Genomic DNA, 19172 nt, shown 5'->3' with positions numbered 1-19172 from the left:
GGTGGTGACGTACACAGCCAGGCCCCACCCCCTGGCCATGTACATCACCACCCTGCCTCCCTTTCCCTAGATAGACATGGTAATGGTTTATTAATCAAAATTATTTCTAAAATGTAAAGGAATGTTCATCTTAGATTGTTACATTCTAAAAGTGAATCAACATTCATTTCTCAAAGCTGCCATTTCTTTGTTAGAGGGATTTTTTTTCTCCAAAACTAACAGAAGGCCATTTAAAATGTGTATAAAGGAACTATTTCAAGATGTGTAGCTTCTCAGATCATTCCGAGCCTCAGTTCAAGTGCTGTGTCATAGGGAGATTCGCTCTAATTACGTAACAAGTGTAATTCTATTGTTATGTGCAAATCTCTACTCGCCCTGAATAGTGGAGCCCGTCTTTGTTGGCCTAGGACTGGCACTCCTGTGCTAAGGGGGAAAGCGATTAGCCTCTGTACCTGAGCTACTCTTGCCACTTGCAAATGGCTTGCGAGCGCCGGTACTGACTGGGAAAGCAATGCTGAAGAGCTGGGCGTGGGGCCCGGCGATGGGGAAGAGGAGGAGCCACCTGGCGCTGGCTAGCCTGCCGGGGGCGCAGCCAGCTTGCGCTCATTAGAGGGAGCTGTCGGACGAAGGGAGTCGCTCTTGCTGCAGTGAGAGCCCAGCTCCTGTCTCTTGCAGCCTCCGCTTCCTCAGGAACGAGATAGAAAGCGAGGGACCAGCAGCCACGGCAGAGAGCTAGTTCGGCTGCGGGGGTGGTAGGCAGCGCGGGGCCCAGGCAGCCAGAGCCGCCGGCGGCATGAATTCTTCGTGCCCCCCAGCGCCTGTGGGGACAGAGCCAGCCACGCGGAGGTATGGAGTCGCGGCTCGGCCTCTACCTGGAAGGGAGACCCAGCCCGATGGGCGTGCGGGAAGGGCTGGTACTCCTGCCTTCCTCCCTGAGAGAAGCACATATCTCCCCGGGGCTCTCTTTTCCAGTGATGGGAGGTGGGGCAGGATCCCCCATGGCTCCTGCGGGACCCGCTTCTTCGGGAATGGGGTGGAGGGCAGGGTCCCCCGATTGCTCCCCGAGTGCCTGCCTTCCGGGAATAGGGTACAAGACAGGACAGGGTCTCCCCATGGCTCCTCCGGGACTCGCTTCTTCGGGAATGGGGTGGAGAACAGGGCAGGGTCCCTCATTGTTTCTCGGGGAGTCCCTTCCGGCCGGGAATGGGGTGGCGGGCAGGATCCTCCCCATTTACCCCGAGGGTCGCCTTCCGACGTTTCGGGTGGGCAGTGGGGCGGGGATTGCTCACTGCTGCCCCTGGAGGGGATGTCAGGCTGACCCTGGGGCCCGTGCCGCTGGTAGGGCGGCGCTGCCGGGCGCGGCGGGCCGCGGTAGGGCGCCCCGTGGAGCTATGCGGGGAGGGTGTGATAGGCCTGAGGCCGGAAAGCGGGATGCGGCCCGACCAGCTCTTGCTCCCTGTAGGCGCGGACCCTGACCCCGCCTTCTCTCCGCAGGGTGCTGCGAGGGGAGTAGAGCGGCCGGCGCTGAATACTCGTGGCCAGTTACCCAGGGCCCGCCAGCCACCTCCGGGTCCATGAGCCCGCTGCCCCGCCGAGCCGCCGCCGCCGCCAACCGCGACACGCGCCACAGCCTCCCGCCGCGGCCTCCTCAGTTCGCCTGCGCCGTAGGAGGTAAGTCCCGTTGACCGGGGTCAGTCACCCGAGGAATGGCCCCTGTCACCGCCTCGCCTTGCCCGGTGCCTCTCCGGACTGCCCCTGGTGCCCTCACCTGCCCCCGCTCAGCCAGGATTAGGGTTGCTTCTCCCGCTTGTCCTCAGCCAAGCTTCGCAGCGCGCAGGGTGAGGGAAACCTTGCCTCTTCGCGGGTGGCTGCTGACTTTGGAAGGGCAGAGAGGAGGCTTGTGTGTCGTTATTTTCATCTCCTCTTTGCTCCTTGGTAAAAACCCTTTTGGAAACATTTGAGTGTTTCTTTTCCGAGCGGGGGGGAGGAGATCTCGTTCCTGTCCCTTTTGTTGTTAGCCTTGGGAAGTCACTGAGTTTGAAAGGGAAAGCAAAAGGCCCGGCCCAGCCCAGCCCAGCCCATAGCACCTCCAGTTCTGTTGTTTGGTTCCGTTATTATTTGCTGCCCAGCCAAAGGGAATATATTCTCCTCCTTCTCACTTACAAGGGTATGTTTAGGTAATTTATATGATCGTTTGCTATTTGATATGTAGGCTTGGCAGAACTAATTTTATTTTTCTATTTTTGTCAACTGCTTTGTTTTTAAGCATTTTTCTATTTGTTCATCAAGTTAAATTTTCACAGGAGTATGGAATTATAGGAGTAATCCTCTGGAATTAGACAATAATTACTTTATGATGGTAGATATTGAGATCCAGAAAATTAAAGCTTTATAACCATTAAAACACAAATACCAACATCACATATTAGTTTCATGTAGGCATTTTATTTTCATTTTAATAGGTTCTTGTAGCATTTTTCTTTTTCTACCTGTACATTTCAGTTATCAATGTGTTCCTTGGTTTGTGTGTTTATAGTGAACTCAACATTTACTGATAAAACCTGATCCTTCCAAGTCTATTGATATGCCATTTGACTTATTTTGTAGCTGTAGATGTGTGTGACTGCTCTTTCTAACTCCCAGAAATGTTTTACTCACTGCATTAAAAAGCTGTGATTTATCACATTGATGGTATGGGGTGGTGGTAACTTTTTTCTGACTTTCTCTGGGACAAATTTTGATGGAAATGTTGACTAGAGAATAATGTACTTGGTTTGCATCCTCCATACCTCAAAATTAGATGGTAGAGAAAATTGTCTGGAGATGCTCATAAAAACTGATTGAGGCTGGAGTAGAAAGCTTTGTTAAGAGAATGCTACATCTATCTTACTCGTATTTTGGCTCCGTAGACCAGGATTTTTCATTGTATTTTGTAAGTAATGATTCTATCTTGTGGTTTTTTTTGTTTTTTTATTGTAGGAAGAGCCTGCATACTCTGGTGTGAAGAGAATGGCTGTGACTTTAGAACAGGCCCAGAGGGTGGGCTATATACTTCTGAAAGCACTCCTGAGGTTCAGCTTCATGGTTGCCAATAACCTGGTTGCTATTTCATCCTACGTCTTGTATTTAATTATACTGCAGCCTCTTCGACTGTTGGACAGTAAGCGGTTCTGGTATATCGAAGGAGTATTATTTAAATGGCTTTTAGCTATGGTGGCTTCCTGGGGCTGGTGGGCAGGATATACAGGTAAGTGTGTTTTAATACTTAACAAGTACCAGTATAGTAATTAAAAATGAACTTTGAAATAGGGAATAATAGTGATGTATATGAATACAATTAGATGGTTTTTCCAGGACTCTATTGAAAACATGCACTGTATTCCTGGGTGGCAACATAATTGAATCTAATATTTATCATATGAAAACTGATCTTCCAAAAATATCTTAACATGATACATAATATGTTTGGATTCACAAGAACATGTTAGTACCAAGAACCTCTGTTGCTTCAATTGGTATTTTGCTATGTTTGAGAGATCCATGGCTTTAGCAGTGCTATTTTTTTTTCAAGGCCCTAGATTATCTTGTTTTGATCTGTGGAATAGTAGCACCTCTGAAAAGCATTTATTTCTGTTGTGTATGAAGATGAAATATCTACACTTTGAACAAACCTCCTTTAAATAAGCATGCAGTACATATCTCCAGATCACCTCCACCTGCACTATCAATACTCAAGAGTAAAGCATATGCAATGAAGTTCATCTCTGAAGAGTAACTCTTGTATTCCATATCAGTTGCATCTGGAATTTTCTCTCTTGCTGCTTCTAAAAGAAGGGAACATCTCCTCCTGGATATAGATGGAAAAATAGGGACACATCTCTAGCTCTTTAATGGTAACTGAAGACCTACACATAGAAAAGTTTTGAATATAAGGTTTTATATCCTGCATGTATTAACTTTTAATTATTGTTGAACTTCTTTTTTGCCTTTAGACTTTGTAGACTTTTCAGGGTAAAAGACTGAGCTGTAATATTAAGGAAGGCTTTAGATGTGCCCTTGAATGTGATGACTTTTATCTTGGCTGCTGCATGCTGTGCAAGAAGAGAAACATCAACACTTTGCGCTCAGACTTTGGAAGCGGGGAGGGGGATAGAGTAAATGTGTCTAGAGAGCTATGTGAACGACCTCCCTCCGCCCCCAATTGTCTATCTCCTTCTTTCCTGTCCAGGATGCTTCTACAGGTCTTTTCCATGTATAAAAAGACAGCGTACAGTTCTAATGGTGTCTGGCCAGACTCCTAGTTTGTCAGGATTCTCAGTGTTGACCCAGTTGGATCTTTCTTTCTTCCCAGAAAAACACTGATTAGGCTACAGGAGCCTTTTGGTCCCTTGTGCTGTGTCTTTTCAAGATGCACATGTTCTAGGTGAGCTTCTGTTTCTTCTTGAAGAGGTAGTAGTGGCAGCAAAAACAATTTCCAGTCTGTGAAGATAGGATTGTCATAAATGTTGCACTGCTTTAAAACTGTCTTGCCTGGTACAATAGTGATAGAAATGTAGCTGTGTTAGTCTGGTGTAGCTGAAACAAAATACAGGATTATGTAGCACTTTAAAGACTAACAAGATGGTTTATTAGATGATGAGCTTTCGTGGGCCAGACCCACTTCCTCAGATCAAATAATGGAAGAAAATAATTTGATCTGAGGAAGTGGGTCTGGCCCACGAAAGCTCATCATCTAATAAACCATCTTGTTAGTCCTGTATTTTGCCTGGTACAGTGTGAGCTTTTTCAGATGTGCTAGTCTTTTAAATCTTTGTATGTTTACATTTGCTTATTAAAAGAAGTCCACATAGTATTTGCAGTGGCAGGAACTCTTTAGATGTCCACTTCGCTTTCTAATCACAATAAAGGAAAGCTCTTTCTGCTTGAAAAGAGGGACCCTTATGCTATTGAGAGTGTGTGTAAATTGGATGTGAAAGATATCAGCATAATGGTAAGGCAACATTCATTCAGAATATGACCCTGGGGATAGTATGTGCAGATGGAAAATTCTAGCTTAAAATTTAAGCTGTTGTCCCATGACTATATGATTGTCAGTGAATTTTGAAGGCAGTTTCTTTGGGATCTATTCCCTACTGACTGCAGAACTGTGTGGTTTCTTTTGCCTCTTGCGTGAAAAATGGTTTCAACATGATCTGCATACATCTGCTAATTGGTGTGGCATTTTGCTAATTTGAACAACTTTGTTTTTATTGAAAAACTCCTTAGAATGTATATTTAAAGTTAACTTGAACCAGAGAATTAACATTAGAGTTGAAGTGTTTTCTTGAATGATTTTAAGGCCAGGAGACCCTACTTGCCACTTGCGGAAGAAAGTCTTTAAATCAGATACTGCGTCCTCATAAAATAAGAGAATACACTTAAGTAGGTGTGGATGAAACTATATATATATATATATATATATATATATAATTTTTTAGCCTTGCCTATAATGAAGCAAAGCATGCATTTCTTCTCTATTTTCTTACAACTCTTCCTTCTTTGTATGGTATCAGAGGCAGCAAGAGGGGCTGCTGCCGTGAAGCAGGGGCTGTCCGCAGTGCGGGGTCCCAACTCCTCACTGGGATCCCTCATGGACAGAGTTTGCTGCTGGCTGGGCGGGCTGCCCAGCTCAGTCCTGGCTCATGCTGCAGGACCAAACCCTGCTGCAGCTCTGCAATTTAAAGCACAGTAGGAGTTGAGCAGCTTGCTTTCCCACCCACCCCCTGGCTCCTGCTGCCTTTTAAATTGTAGAACGGTGTTTGGCCCTGCACCTGGTGCGAGCTGGGACTGAGCTGGGCTGCTTATTGACTAATCAAGTAGTTGATAGAATTTTTATTGCATACAGGAAACCCCAGCATTACAATCGCCCAAGTTGCCCTTCCTCCTCCCCTCCCCCAGCACTTATGACAATTTTTGTAAGTGAGGAAGGGGCCAAAACCCCCTGACTCTGTCCTCGGCTCACATTTACCACAGCGCCTATCTTAAATGTGAGTTCGAGTTACAGTGCCCCCAGGAATTGATCGTGTCGCAAGTCGGGGGCCGCCTGTACTTGATTAAGTTAAATACCCATCTCTTAACATCCCTAATCTGGAGTACATGCTTATAATGTGGTCACACTGGATCCTTCTTTTTTTATAAGATATGTGGTGGATGTACTACTTTTGTACAGAATTCAATTGCTACTCTTGCTATTTTACAGTGAAGAGATTGGCATTGGGTATTAGCTGATAATCTGGTATAGAATATTTCTATCTTTTTCAGTGTCCAGACCTAGGACTAAGGTTAGTTACTTAGAAATATATTGGAACTAGTATGCACTAGCTTCAGTGCATGCAAACAGAAGATAAGTAGTAATGATAGCTGTATTGTACACCTGCAAATTAAGGTGCATCTATTGACAAAACGAGAAAATTTTCACTTTGACCAGTATAGAATCTAAGCTATGGATATCTTTCTGAGAAACCTTTCTTATGAATTAAAGATCAAATATAGGTGGCATCTTACATAGATGTGGGAATAAAGAACTCTTATATGCCCTCTCTTGGCTAATTTTATGTATAACTAAATTAAGACTGATGGCAGTGTGGTACAATGAAGGGCAGTGGGTATTATTTTTTTAACCTGAAAATATTCTGCTTCAGGTGAAAGAGGTGACTTCTTTCTGCCCTCTATGGCAATCACAAGGGATGTTAAATGGGGGGAGGTCTGAGCTTCCGGACCTGGCGTAAGCTGGAACCGAGCAGGGCTGCCTGGCTCTTTTCTAATACACTTTAAATGCAGAGCTGCAGCGGGGGTAGGTCCAGAACCCAGTGCAAGCCAGGACTGAGCTGGGCTGCTGGTCAGGCTACTAAAAAATTTACTGGCAAGAGGTGAGAGGCAAATGCATGTAGTCTATATAGTAGTGGTTCCCAATCATTTTGATACCAGGGACCAGTAAACCCATTCACAAGCCTTTGTAGGACTAGTAACATTTATTTTCATATTCATTAAGCAAATGATGAATATGCAAATTGTTTCTGGTCCTCCTGAAGTCCCCAGTGCCAATAGGAGTGGGTCTGGTCGACTGCCAAGGGTGGTTTCCCGATCCCAACCACGAAGTATCTACTTCGCCTCCATTTGGGACCGGTAAGGTTAGAAGGTCCCTCTCAGGCTTGCTGGGTGACTTGGGTCATATGGACCCTGGAGGTTGGGTGAGTAGCCCCGTGTCTTCTCCCCCAGTCACGCCTGTGTTCGTGGGTGAAACCGCGGGCTGCATTTTGCCCCGGGCGTGTGGCTGGCCCTACCCGTCTGGTGAGTTGTTCTGCCCCTACTCCTGGCCCCAATTCCAGCAGGTTTATCGGCCAGCGCCAGCTCCCCCGGCTGTGTCCGGTGCTGGGCATTCTGCATTGGTGTGCATGGCGCCTGGCCTTCTCCCTGGGTCCTAGCGCCTACTGGATCTAGCCCCACCACCCAGGTGCATACCTGGCAGAGACACCGCGGCGGCGGGCTCTCTCCCAAGAATTGTGCGTGAATTTTTTTTTTGAGGATCTTTTTTTTTTTTTTTTTTTTTTTTTCCTAAGGACTAGTACTGGGCTGCGGATTACACTTCGGGAAATGCTGTTACGTATCACTAACCGATAAGCTTTTTCCTCCATCCCTACGTGCAGGGTGGAGGAAAAATATAAATTGTATCATAGTCTATTTTTTAAAACCAAATTTAGTTATTTTAAAAGTTTGATGACCAAACAAATTATGTATTTAAAATATACTGATATACCTAGTAGTTAGAACAAGTAAAAAGGAAGTCAGGATTACTAGGTTCTCTACCACTTAATTGGTATGTAACCATGGGAAAAGCATTTATCCTCTGTGTATCAGTTGGATACACCTGCGAATAATTATATACTAGCATGCAGTCTGATATATACCGTATATACCGGCGTACAAGACGACTTTTGACGTTAAAAAAAATCCCCCAAAAATCGGGGGTCGTCTTATACGCCGGTTATACAGGCGGCGGGGCAGCCCAGGCGTGCCGGGGCTGTCCTGCTGCCGGGGCGTCCTCAGAGGCTTTGCTCCCGGTGTCCCTGGTCTGCTGGAGGCTCTGGCAAAGCCTCAGAGGCGCGGGACCCCGCCGCTGCTGCAGCTTTGCTCCCGGTGCCTCTGGTCTGCTGGGGACCGTCTCCAGCAGACTAGGGACACTGGGAGCAAAGGAGGCGGAGGGGCGCTGGGGTATAAGACGAAACCCTATCTTTTAACTAAAAAATTAAGGGGTTAGGGGGTCGTCTTATACGCCCAGTCGCCTTATATGCCGGAAAATACGGGTGGGTGGGTGGGTGTGTGTGGGTGGGTGGGTGTGTATGTGTATGTGTGTATATATATATAATTTTAAAGGAAATGTGTATAAAAGGATTCAGGAACAAATGAGGGAAATATGTCAAGTATGTGTCTTCTCTGACTATGAAAGAGGGTAACTGGGCAAGCTGAAAGAGGGGGGGAAAAGGCTTAAGACAGCATTTCTCAAACTGTGTGTTGCAACCCCCAGGGGGGTCGCGACAAACTTACAGAGGGGTCGCAGCTGGATCCAGTGTGTGGTGGTGTGTGTGGTGTGTGTTTTTATTTATTTATTTATTTATTTTTTTCTCCTCTCCTTGAAAAAAGTTCTCTCTCCCTGCGGGCTCCATCCTGTTTTAAAAAAAAAAAAAAAAAAAAAAAAAAAAGAAATACCGGACGGAGGCGCAGGGCCAGCCTTAAGCCGATTCGGGACCCGTGCCTAAGGGGGCCCCGTACCCTGCACCCGGAAGTCGGCTCAGCTCCCACTTACCTGCACACGCTGCCGGCTGCTGCTGCTTTGTGTGCCGTTTGCAGGTGAGTGGGGAGACACCTGGGCGTGACATCATGTTTGCCCGGGATTTTAAAATTGAAAAAGTGCTAGGCAGCGGTGCACACGGTTCAGAGTCCAGCCCCGCAGAAGGTAAGGGAGGGGGAAAACTAAGTGGAAGGATTGGGAGAGGAAGGGGCTTATGCGGAGGGGCAGAGGGCTTGTGGGGAGGGGGAGGAGTGGGAGAGGAAGGGGCTTGTGCAGAGGGGGAAGAAAGGGGAAGGCACCAAGGGACAGGGTGGAGGCCAGGGGGCCAAGTTCAGACAATGAGGAAAAGGGCAGGAGGGGAGGTGTCAGTGGAAGGGGGGACAGGGTGATGCTGGGAGAGGTGAGGGGAAGAGCACTGGGGACTAGAGGGGGGAGGAGGAGGAGGTGCTGGGAGAAGGCTTGAAAGAAGGGGTGGGCATGAGAGGTGGGGATGGGGCAAGGCATGTGTGAGGGCACAGGGACGTGAGGGGAACGGGGGCAGAGAGTGGTGAGGGGATGGGCATCAGGGAAAAAGGGGGCAGGGGCAGTAAGGGAAGGGGGAGGCACCAGGAGGGTGCAGGGCTAAGGGAAGGTGCAGGTGCCAGGGGATTCTAGGGGTGGAGCAGAAGGGCAGACACCTGCAAGGGAGGGACCAGCACCAGAGGAGAGAGGCAGGGCAGGTGTGTAGAGGGAGGTGTTAGAAGAGGGGATGAGGAAGGGTAGCTCACATGATCAGAGTGGGGCTACTAGAGGAGTGGGCACAAGGGGGAGAGAAGGGCTGGTGGAGGGGGGCAGGTCGCAGGAGGGCTGAGGGCAGTGAGAAGGGCAGGAGTCAGGACAGCAGAGGAGGGTGAGGAGTTGGGGGGCAGCAGGCATCAGGGAAGATGATGGAGCAAGGAGAGGAGACATGGCAGCAGAGAGAAAAGGTAAAGGTTTATAAAATATTTATTAATAACTTGGTATGCTGCCCACGGCCAGTTTGTTTGCGCCCCGCGGTGCAGTTTGGGTTTATGTGGGGATCAACACGTGGCCGGCGAGTGGGAGCCAAAACAAAAAAGTAGCCAGTGTAATGATCTTCTGTCGATATGTGTTTTAGTAGTTAAATTCTTGGACTGTCATTGCTCATGAAAAGTGCTGTCACATGGGTAGAAATCGGGTAAATATTGCATTTTATTAATATCAGCAGAACTGACTTAAATGGGGCCTGTGTGTTGTGTAGTCTTATCTTAATCTTTGTATTCATGCCGGTCAGTGTGAGCGAAGCTATTTGCATATATTTGCTTGCATATGCATCCACACTTAAGTTGAGGCCCTCAGCATGTTCTGTAAATATCAGTGTGGCCCCTGGGGCTTCCAAAGTTGAGTTGCCCTAGCTCATCCCTGACAGGTGTCTCTCTAACCTGGTCTTAAATATCTCCAGTGATGGAGATTCCGCAATCTCACTAGGCAATTTATTCCAGTGTTTAACCACCCTGACAGGCAGGAAGTTTTTCCTAATGTCCATCCTAAACCTCCCTTGCTGCAATTTAAGCCCATTGCTTCTTATCCTAACCTCAGAGGCCAAGCAGAACAATTTTTCTTCCTCTTCCTTATGATACTCTTTTAGATACTTGAAAGCTGCTCTCATGTCCCTTTTCGGTCTTCTCTTTTCCAAGGTAAACAAGGCCAGTTTCTTCAGCCTTGCCTCATATCGCATGTTCTCTAGACCTTTCATCATTTGTGTTGATCTTCTCTAGTCTTTCTGCAGTTTCTCCACATTTCCTGAAATGTGCCCAGAACTAGACATGATACTCCAGCTGGGGCCTAATGTAGGCTCATTCCCTGCCTAGGGGACATGAAACTGGGTGGGTTAATTTCGTCCTCCTGTTTGTTCTTTTCCTAAGCCAGGAGGGCACAGTAGTTCTGATGGGGGTTGGAGAGGGGATGGAAGCCAGATGTAAGATCAATGAGCCCTAGGAAGTGGGCCCATTGAAAGACTGGGCCTGTGGATGCTTTGGGGGTCAGCAGCAAGGGCCTGCGTTGGGAAGCCCCCTCTTTGGAGGTGAATGTGGCAGCATTGAGACACCACCCAGAAGCAGGTGCCACAGACACTAACCACAGATTCATGGGATGGTTCTCACATCTTGCACATGTATAAGTTAATATATCTGCGGGGGGCAGGCCGGAGGGGTCAGTTGCCCCTGGGAGAAAAATGATATTAAAATTTAATTAAAAATAGATGTCACATGTTTTTAAAAGGAATACCCTATCTCCTGCCTTTTCATCTATTTTTGTCTCTTTAGGCCCCCAGTTAAAATTTTCAAAAGCACTTGAGTGACTAAAGTCACTTTTAAAAATTGGACTTGGACATCTAAGCTCGGACATCTAAGCTCAGATTTTTCAAAGGTAATTAAGCTCCTAAAGAGACAGTTGCCAACTCAGATCTTCAAAGATACCTATCTGATCTTTACACACCTTTGAAAATCTGGTCTTAAGTGTCCTAGTCTTCTCTGAAGGTGAGATGTAGGAGCCCAGTCCTAATTTCTTCAGGTGTATTTTTTTTTTAATAATTTGAACATTTATCTACACTACTTCCCCTCCTTTCTCTTTCTTTATCCAATAAATGTGTGGATCAAAGTTATAGGTGCTTTGTGAATATGCTGACTTGAGAGTGGAAAGATTTCATATTGTCATGTATGATTCCTGGTAACCCATCTCAGATATGAAAAACTAGGTTGATACCTGTTCATATCAGGAGCTGTTGAATTCAGTTCAGCATTTGCAGTATCTCATTAGGATGTTTAGTGGAGAAGATGATGATTTTTTTTTTTTTTATTTATACTGTGGGCAAAGCATAGGCTCACAAGAATTCCTCCATTGTTTGACCGTGAGTCTCAAAACATTTGGTGTTTTTCTAAAGGCCTGGAGTCAGTTGATTATGTAGGAATCTCAACTTTCATTTAAAAAAAGTTCTCTATACTTTTGGGCCTTACAGCTAAGGAGGAAATCTTTAAAACATGAACCCTAAATACTCAAACAAAAGGCCAATAAAAATCCAACGTGTTTTAATTTTAAAAAATCTTATGATTTGTAGACCAGTCTCATAACTTTGTGTAGGCGTTCCTTGTTATTTTTGGTTTGGCAATACTGCTCTTTGATTGGTGAATTTGGAGAGGTGTCTCCCTTCAGTTTCCCTTTCCACCCTCCTTTTTTGTCACAGGTCATCAGAGAATCATAGAGACAATGGAGAGTAGGGTGAGTCCATGACTATGGTTAATGACTGGTCAGGGTGGGTGACTATTATCAGCCAGTGGTCTGAATGAGCTATCTACTGCCATCTGTTAATCAACTGTAGGAAAATGCTTCATGAGCAGACCTTATTTATATAGACATACCTACTTTGCCACAGGGATCAGTAGACACAGTTGCTGTGTCAAGGTGATCGATTTTGGCTCTTTTGGGTTGAAATTCACTTAAGACTTGGAGCTGTGAGAATGAAATGTTGTTATCCATATTGTATGATTAAAACGTAAAAGACCTGAACTTAATATGACCTTGCTTAGGGTCTACCATAACTTGAACACTAAGCAGAGGATAGTGAGTCACATCTAACTGGAAGTCACAGAAGATGGAAATTGGTTTTATTTCTGGTGGTGTAGAGTCTATTTGGGAGTCCTCAATTTTCTGACACTTTCCATCCAGTGTTTAAAGGCAGAGCTGACTAGAATCAGTTGAGAGTCCTTGTCTTGTCTCGGTAATTGCTTGAGCAAAAATCATTGATTAAAATCTTGTGTAGACTGATCTTGGACTCAACGTGCAGGCAATATGCATTGAAGGGCAGTAGAAAGGAGCCAATGGTGGTGAGGTACCATATTACCTAGTGAAATCATTGGTGCTGAAATCACTAAGGCCTGGAATTTGACCACCGAACTGACACTTTCTTAACAAAGACTCCTGATTTAATTTTGTGTAAAATTTTGCATAATAAAGGATGGCATTTTTTTGGAAAATGTTCAACTATATGGATATACATTTTGATCAGATCTACTTCTGATGTGATATTTGTGTGTGGTTGTGGTTGTTGTGTGGGTGTCGTGTGTGGGGTGTGTGTGTGTGTGTGTGCTCAATTAAAAAATCCTGGGTGCTGGGGCCCCGCCAAAACTGTTCGAATTGGGCCCCGCACTAAAACTGGCCCTGCGGAAGCCCGGCACGGACAATTTTCCCCTGCTACATCTGGTGGGGCGGGGGAGTGAGGATCGCCGCAGAGTCTAGTGAAGGGGGGCATGAGGAGGCAGTTGCTTGGCACCACTCTTGGGGGCGTAGAGGTGCCGGAGTGCGCACTGCTCTGGCCAACATGAGCAGCAGAGACTGGCAGCTGGCCAGGTGATGCCTCCCCTACAAGCTGTGAGCTGAGGGTGCCTGGCCGGGCAGCAGGAGCAGCCACTTTAAGAGTTTTCTCCATGCCTCACTCTGGGATGGGAGGAGAGAGTGGGGAGATTTGATTGTAGCGGGATCCTGACACTGAGGATGCCTGCCTCAGGGGGAGATGGGAGTGCACTGGGATTGGGGGAGCGCTGTGGGGGCTTGCCTCAGGGAGGAGGGAGTGCATTGGGATGGGGAAACTGGGGGGGCCTGGCTCAGGGGGAGGGGTGGATGAAGTCCCGAACGGGACAAAATGGTGCAACTTTTGCTTAACAACTTTGACTCCCACCTCCCATCCCCTCTCCCTTTTTTTGCTTAACAACTTTGGTGGGGGTGGGGGGGCCTCAAATTCATTTAGCATTTTAGGGGGTTGCAGTATCACAAAGTTTGAGAACCCCGGGTTAAGAAATAGTACTTGACTGTAATCACTTGGTCTTACTTGGTATTAAAAAGCAGAGCATAGGAATTCTATGAATAATGTTGCAAAAAGACAGAAAATGGAATCATCTGTTTTTCAGGCAGTATATCCAGTATTTTATTAAGTACTGATCTGGTACTGTTGAAACGGTTTTAGCTTAGCCCTTTTTCTATCCCATTTTCAAGGGTTCATAAACTAGTTTTAAGCCATTGTATTGTTTTCATTCTTGGCACCTTTCTCTAAAGATACCTTTAAAAGGCACCCTTTCACTTCAAAATTATACTTCTAACCAATCTACTGTACTAGGTGATAATATAGATATATTTTTTGCTACTCAAGAAATCAAACTTGAGATTGAGCAAACTAGCTTTGTCCAATGGTCAAAGTTTCTTTACCTTATTACTCATGCAATGTTCTTAATCTGTTGTAGTGTGCTTTGTGTATTATGACATTCTGGAGTGCAATTCAGGCCTAGAGTAGTGATGGTCTCTTCTCTTCCCCCCCCCCCCCCCCCCAGCCCTTCCCCATTGAACTTTACCTTGCCATTATGAAGCATGGCCATTATGAAGCATGGCTTGCCCCGAAGCAACGGACTAGACTTTAGGGGCTGCAGTACTCCATGGTAGCTACATGGACTGAGGACTTCTTATACTCCCAGTAGAGGGGAAAACAGAGTGGTGGGCACTGTCAGAGCGTAATGTCCTGAAGCTACGGATCAAGGGAGCAATGCGAGTCCAGAGCCAGAGGGTGGATGCAGGAGAGCAGAGTGATAATGGTCAAGACATGCACACTATGGAGTGCACCACTTTCTGGCCCATATAACCACTCTAGGGTTCTCTCTTTTTTAAAAAATTAAAAAATCTTACTGACAAAAAACCTGCAGCTTTGATGTAAAGTCAAGCACTCATAAGTTAAGAAATGTTAGTATTGGAAGTTTTCCATCTTAATTCAGCCCTCTTGTGTATTTGCATAATGCTACAACCTTTAAATGACTTCATACTGTTTCTCCCCCCCCCCCTCACTTGAACCTCCATCTTGTTCCATGTACAGATTAGAAGATGCTTACTGAATGAACGAACAACTCAGTATTTTGTGGTATCACTATCCATAGTATGGCCCTGTGACTTTATTATTGCACACCATTCAAACTTTTCTGTGCATACAGAATTACTAGTGTACACATGTGCTTTTCTAGAGCAGTCATCAGTACAGCTTGTGAGTGCTTCACAAACCTCAGTTTCAGTGCATTCACGGGAATTATATTATTGCCATTTTACAGGTGAAGAACTGTAGCACAGAGACTGTCAAAAGTGAGCACCCAAAATCTGTGTAAAATTTGGTACTCCTAGCCTGATGTGCATAGCATTTTATAGCACTTTGTATCTTCAAAAAAAGCTCCCACTGACAACTGGGAGTTGACTGTGCAGCAATTCTAAAAATCAGACTGTTGGTGTTCTCAAGATGAGCACCTAGAAAATGAGGAACAAACAGTTAGTGTGAACATTTTGGTTTAAATGACTTAACCAGGATCATATATGAACGTGGGGGGGCAGAGGCAGGGATAGAATCTGATTCTCCAGGATGGTGTTAAACTGCTTTTAACTAGGAGACTCTCCTTTCTTTTTCTGAAGGTTCCTTGCCTCCTTCATTATTCACCTTCCAAAAACTCACCTCTGCCCCCCGAGTTCCAAAAAATCACCTCTAATTTTAAATAGTACCCACCTTTCAAATGAGGCAGTAGTTGCACCCTATCTCTGCTCCCATTTCCAAGAGCCCTTGATTGTTGTGCAATCCCAACTAATGTTCTGAAGATCATCCTTTCTATGTTCTGAGTCAGGTGTCCTGTGGGAAAATAGTACAGGAGGCTCCTGACTTGCGACCACCTGAGTTCTGACCCCCAGCACTTACAGTCATTTTTGTAAGTGCAGAAGGGGCCAAAAATTCCCCGGGAATGGATTGCGTCGCAAGTTGGGGGCCTCCAGTATGCAATCGTGTAATTAAAGACTGTCTGCATATACATGAGGATAAAGGAAAACCTTAATTGGGTAATTTTTCTAACTTGCAGTGTTTGATTTTGCAACCTTAACTTTTTACCTAGATATTTTTTTAATTGAATTTCCTAGGTTTTGGGGGAAAAAATTGGAGGGAATCCATTATGTGGAGGTACATTGACTCCTACATGGTTCATAAGGAGGATTATAACTCACTGCACAGACCTCTGTCATTTTGAACTAACTACAACTGATAGCAGTATTCGGTTGTCAGCTTCTGTGTAGACAGTCACTAAATAGAGATGACACATTTTGCTAAGTGGGTTTTGCAGCTGTTTGCTGGCTTCAGAGGAACATTGAGATTCATGAGTTCTGGGTTCTATTCCACTATACCCAAGTGGTTACAGAGACTGCTTCCTTGTTCTTTTCAGCGTGGTCCATTATCAGTCTTCTCTTCTCAACTCTCCTTACTATCACCAGGCCTGGTTATTCATGCTCTTCGTTGTACCCAAGTTGCTTCTTTCTTCTGGTCATTTTGGTGCATATCCAGGAGGAATCATTGGGAGCACAGGGGGGGAGAAAGTCTCCCTGCTTTCTGTTCCATTGCTGAAAGCCACAGTTAACCCTTGTTGCTGGGAGAGATAATTGCAAAGCAAGTCTTCTGAGCCCTGAGCTGGACCAAGCATAGTACTGACAGAATTTTTGGGAGAATTTAGTTGCTGAACTTGAACAGCTTTCTACTCAGCTTGTATGAAGAGAGATTTTCAGAGACATAACTTGGTCAAGACAAATTTCTTCCATGCTTTGGAGTGAGGACATGAGCTACGGGTTCTCAAGAAGACAATTATGATAATTTAAATATGGCGAGAATTGAATATATCTATCTACTCTCATTTTGAGAAACATCTGATCAAATTTTGCTGAAATGTGTCAAAACTCCTTAAGCCTGATGGAAAACATCCGGCATGAAAACTTTTGCCAAATGTTAGTTTGCCAGAATTATAAATAACTGAAAACTGTCTTGTAATGGGAAGTGTTGGGCAGCCTTAACTAAATAGGCTTCGCTAGCTGTATTACCTGTAATATAAATGTTGTTATATAACCTTCCAAACGTGAAGTGACATATTGATTTCATAGCCTAAAATGGCTTAAGAGTGTATGAATTACATTCCATTGTGACAAATGGGAGCAAGTTCTGAGCCTGTTACAACTTCAGGTTTCAGGTAACTTATGGCTTGTCTCTATTACAGAACCTTACTTGGGATACTTATGTTGGTCCAGCCCTGTAGGGTAGGTGCAGCCTGCAGAAGGAATTGTTTCAATAGCATAGGTACACCAAATGGCACTAGCTATGCTGATAGAAGCACTCTTCTGTTGGCATAATTGTGTCTAACCTTGGACTTTGAGCAGAGTTGTGTCAGAGATGGCTTTTTTTATTACATTTTTATAATTCTAGCTGACATACAATCCTAGAAAAGGAAGGAACCTTGAGAGGTCATCAAGTCCAGTACCCTGCACTCATGGTAGGATCAAGCATCACTTAGACCAGGCATGTCAAACTTGAAGCCTACTGACGGCCGCACAAGCGGAAACGGATATCTTTCAGGGCCGGTTCCCGCATGTTTGACCAAAAAAAAATTTTTTTTCAAGACACAAATAAAAAAGCATTTTAGGTGCCAAGCAGCAGACACCTGGCAACCCAAGGGCCACCAAAGAAAATGTACTTTATTGGAAAGTCGTAATTATTATTATAGATTGTGTTAGCTACTTTATAATATTGCAATAATTTGATGTGTGTAAAATTATTTGCTTATTTTTTAATTTTACATAAAATTACAATTAAAAATTAAGGTACTTTTAAATTTTGTATATGATACATAACTTGTTTTGTTGAAATAACAAGCATAGACCATGGTTAATCAAATGGCTTCTGTGAAAATTTCAGATACTTTGGAAGTTTGAGATTTTGCATAAAGATATCATTATTCATGCAATTGCAAAAATTTGACACTTATTGATATAAAATTAATATACATTTTGTGATTTTTTTTTTTTCATTTGGGAATACATAAATAAAAACCCCAATATTAACAAAATAACCTCTTCTTTGAGTGGTTGCTCATGTCCATTCAAAGTAGGTGTGCGCGCGGCGTGCACCCCTCTCCGGAGCATTTTCCCTAGCGGTACCCGTAGCGCCGGCGGGGCGCCCCCTGGAGTGGCGCCGCCATGGCGGGGCATAAGTACCCCTGCCGGCGCTGCCCCACCTCAGTTCCTTCTTACCGCCGTGTCGGTCGTTGGAGCGTGTCTGTCTGTCTCTCTCTCTCTCTCTCTCTCTCTCTCTCTCTCTCTAGCTATTAGGCTTAGAAAGGTTAATGGTTCCTGTTTCTCACTTTGTAAATAGCTGTGTAGTTAGTTAGGTTTTTTTGTTTTGTTCCTCCCCCCCCCCCCCCCCCCGCCCTTGGGGGTAAGGAATGCCAGGGCTGCAAGGCTTTAAAACGTGCGCTGACTGCGAGAATTTTATGCCCAGGGGCGACCCCCACGACAGCTGCCTTAAGTGTCTGGGTGAGGCCCATTTGGCAATTGCCTGCAAAATCTGCAAGTCCTTTCTAGTACGAGGCTTGAAAGACAGAGTTTCCCCACTTGAAGCTTCTCCTCATGGAGTCGGCGCTTCAACCGGCACCACTGGACCAGCCTGCAGTGCTCAGCTTCGAGCCATGGCAGGCCGCTGCTTCCCAAGTTGCCAGAGCCCCGCTTGGCTGTACCGGTGCCATCCTCCCAAGGCTATCTGGCTTCCCAAGAGTTGACGTCCGTCTCCGTGCCGTCATCGGCACTGGCATCGACCCAGTGGTCTACCCCGGTACCGGGCATGGGCACCCCGGTACCGTTTCAGTCAGGCACGACTCTGTCGGCATCGAGCCTGAGCACCTCGGTGCCGCAGCTTCAGGCAGCGCAACCGGCACCGGGCCTGAGCACCCCGGCGCCCCATCTGCGCACGGCGCTCCCGGTACCAGACCTAGGCACACAGGTTCCACTACTCCAGGCATCGCAACTGGCACCGAGCCTGAGCACCTCGGTGCCGCAGCTACTGGCGACGCAGCCGACACCGGGCCTAGCCACCCCGGTGCTACAATTGGCGCACACTGCACCAAGCCTGAGCACCTCGGTGCCACAAACGGCGTACACGGCACCGAGCCTGAGCACCTCGGTACTGCAAATGGCGCCGCAAGCGGCACCGGGCTCGGGTACCCCGGTGCCGCAGCTACTTATGGGGCAACTGGCACCGGGCCTGGGCACCCCGGTACCACAGTTGTCTGCGCCATCGGAGTTCGCCGCACCAGGTCTGGGTCCCCCGGCATTGCAGATGGCACGTCCTCGCCGTGCGCATGCGGGCAAACCGGAGTCGATGGCCAAGTTCGCGCTGCACTCCTTATCAGCTCCCCTGTGTCCGGAATCCAACTACTCTTCAGACTTGGACGCGGCGTCGGTGCGATCAGGG

At 46.1% G+C, this 19172-nt stretch overlaps 1 protein-coding gene across 7 annotated transcripts in view; it reads left to right on the top strand.

The window, feature by feature from the left end:
• The first annotated feature begins 393 nt into the window (after nucleotides 1–393).
• The window catches only part of LPGAT1 (lysophosphatidylglycerol acyltransferase 1), a 252317-nt gene continuing 233538 nt past the window's right edge, over nucleotides 394–19172 (top strand). For 2 of the 7 annotated variants that reach the window (XM_075925144.1, XM_075925143.1), the window contains exons 1-3: nucleotides 406–846; nucleotides 1495–1671; nucleotides 2980–3247. In XM_075925144.1, the coding sequence (XP_075781259.1) occupies nucleotides 3010–3247 (238 nt within the window). In that variant the 5' untranslated portion in view covers nucleotides 406–846; nucleotides 1495–1671; nucleotides 2980–3009. Of the gene's footprint in view, nucleotides 847–1494; nucleotides 1672–2979; nucleotides 3248–19172 lie in introns of all 7 variants that reach the window. The other 5 variants (XM_075925139.1, XM_075925138.1, XM_075925141.1 and 2 more) reach the window with 5 other exon arrangements.

This window comes from Pelodiscus sinensis, chromosome 3, assembly GCF_049634645.1.
Source record: "Pelodiscus sinensis isolate JC-2024 chromosome 3, ASM4963464v1, whole genome shotgun sequence".
NCBI classification, from domain to species: Eukaryota; Metazoa; Chordata; order Testudines; family Trionychidae; genus Pelodiscus; species Pelodiscus sinensis.
The sequence above is the reverse complement of the archived record's forward strand: the minus strand, read 5'-3'. Positions and strand labels throughout refer to the sequence as shown.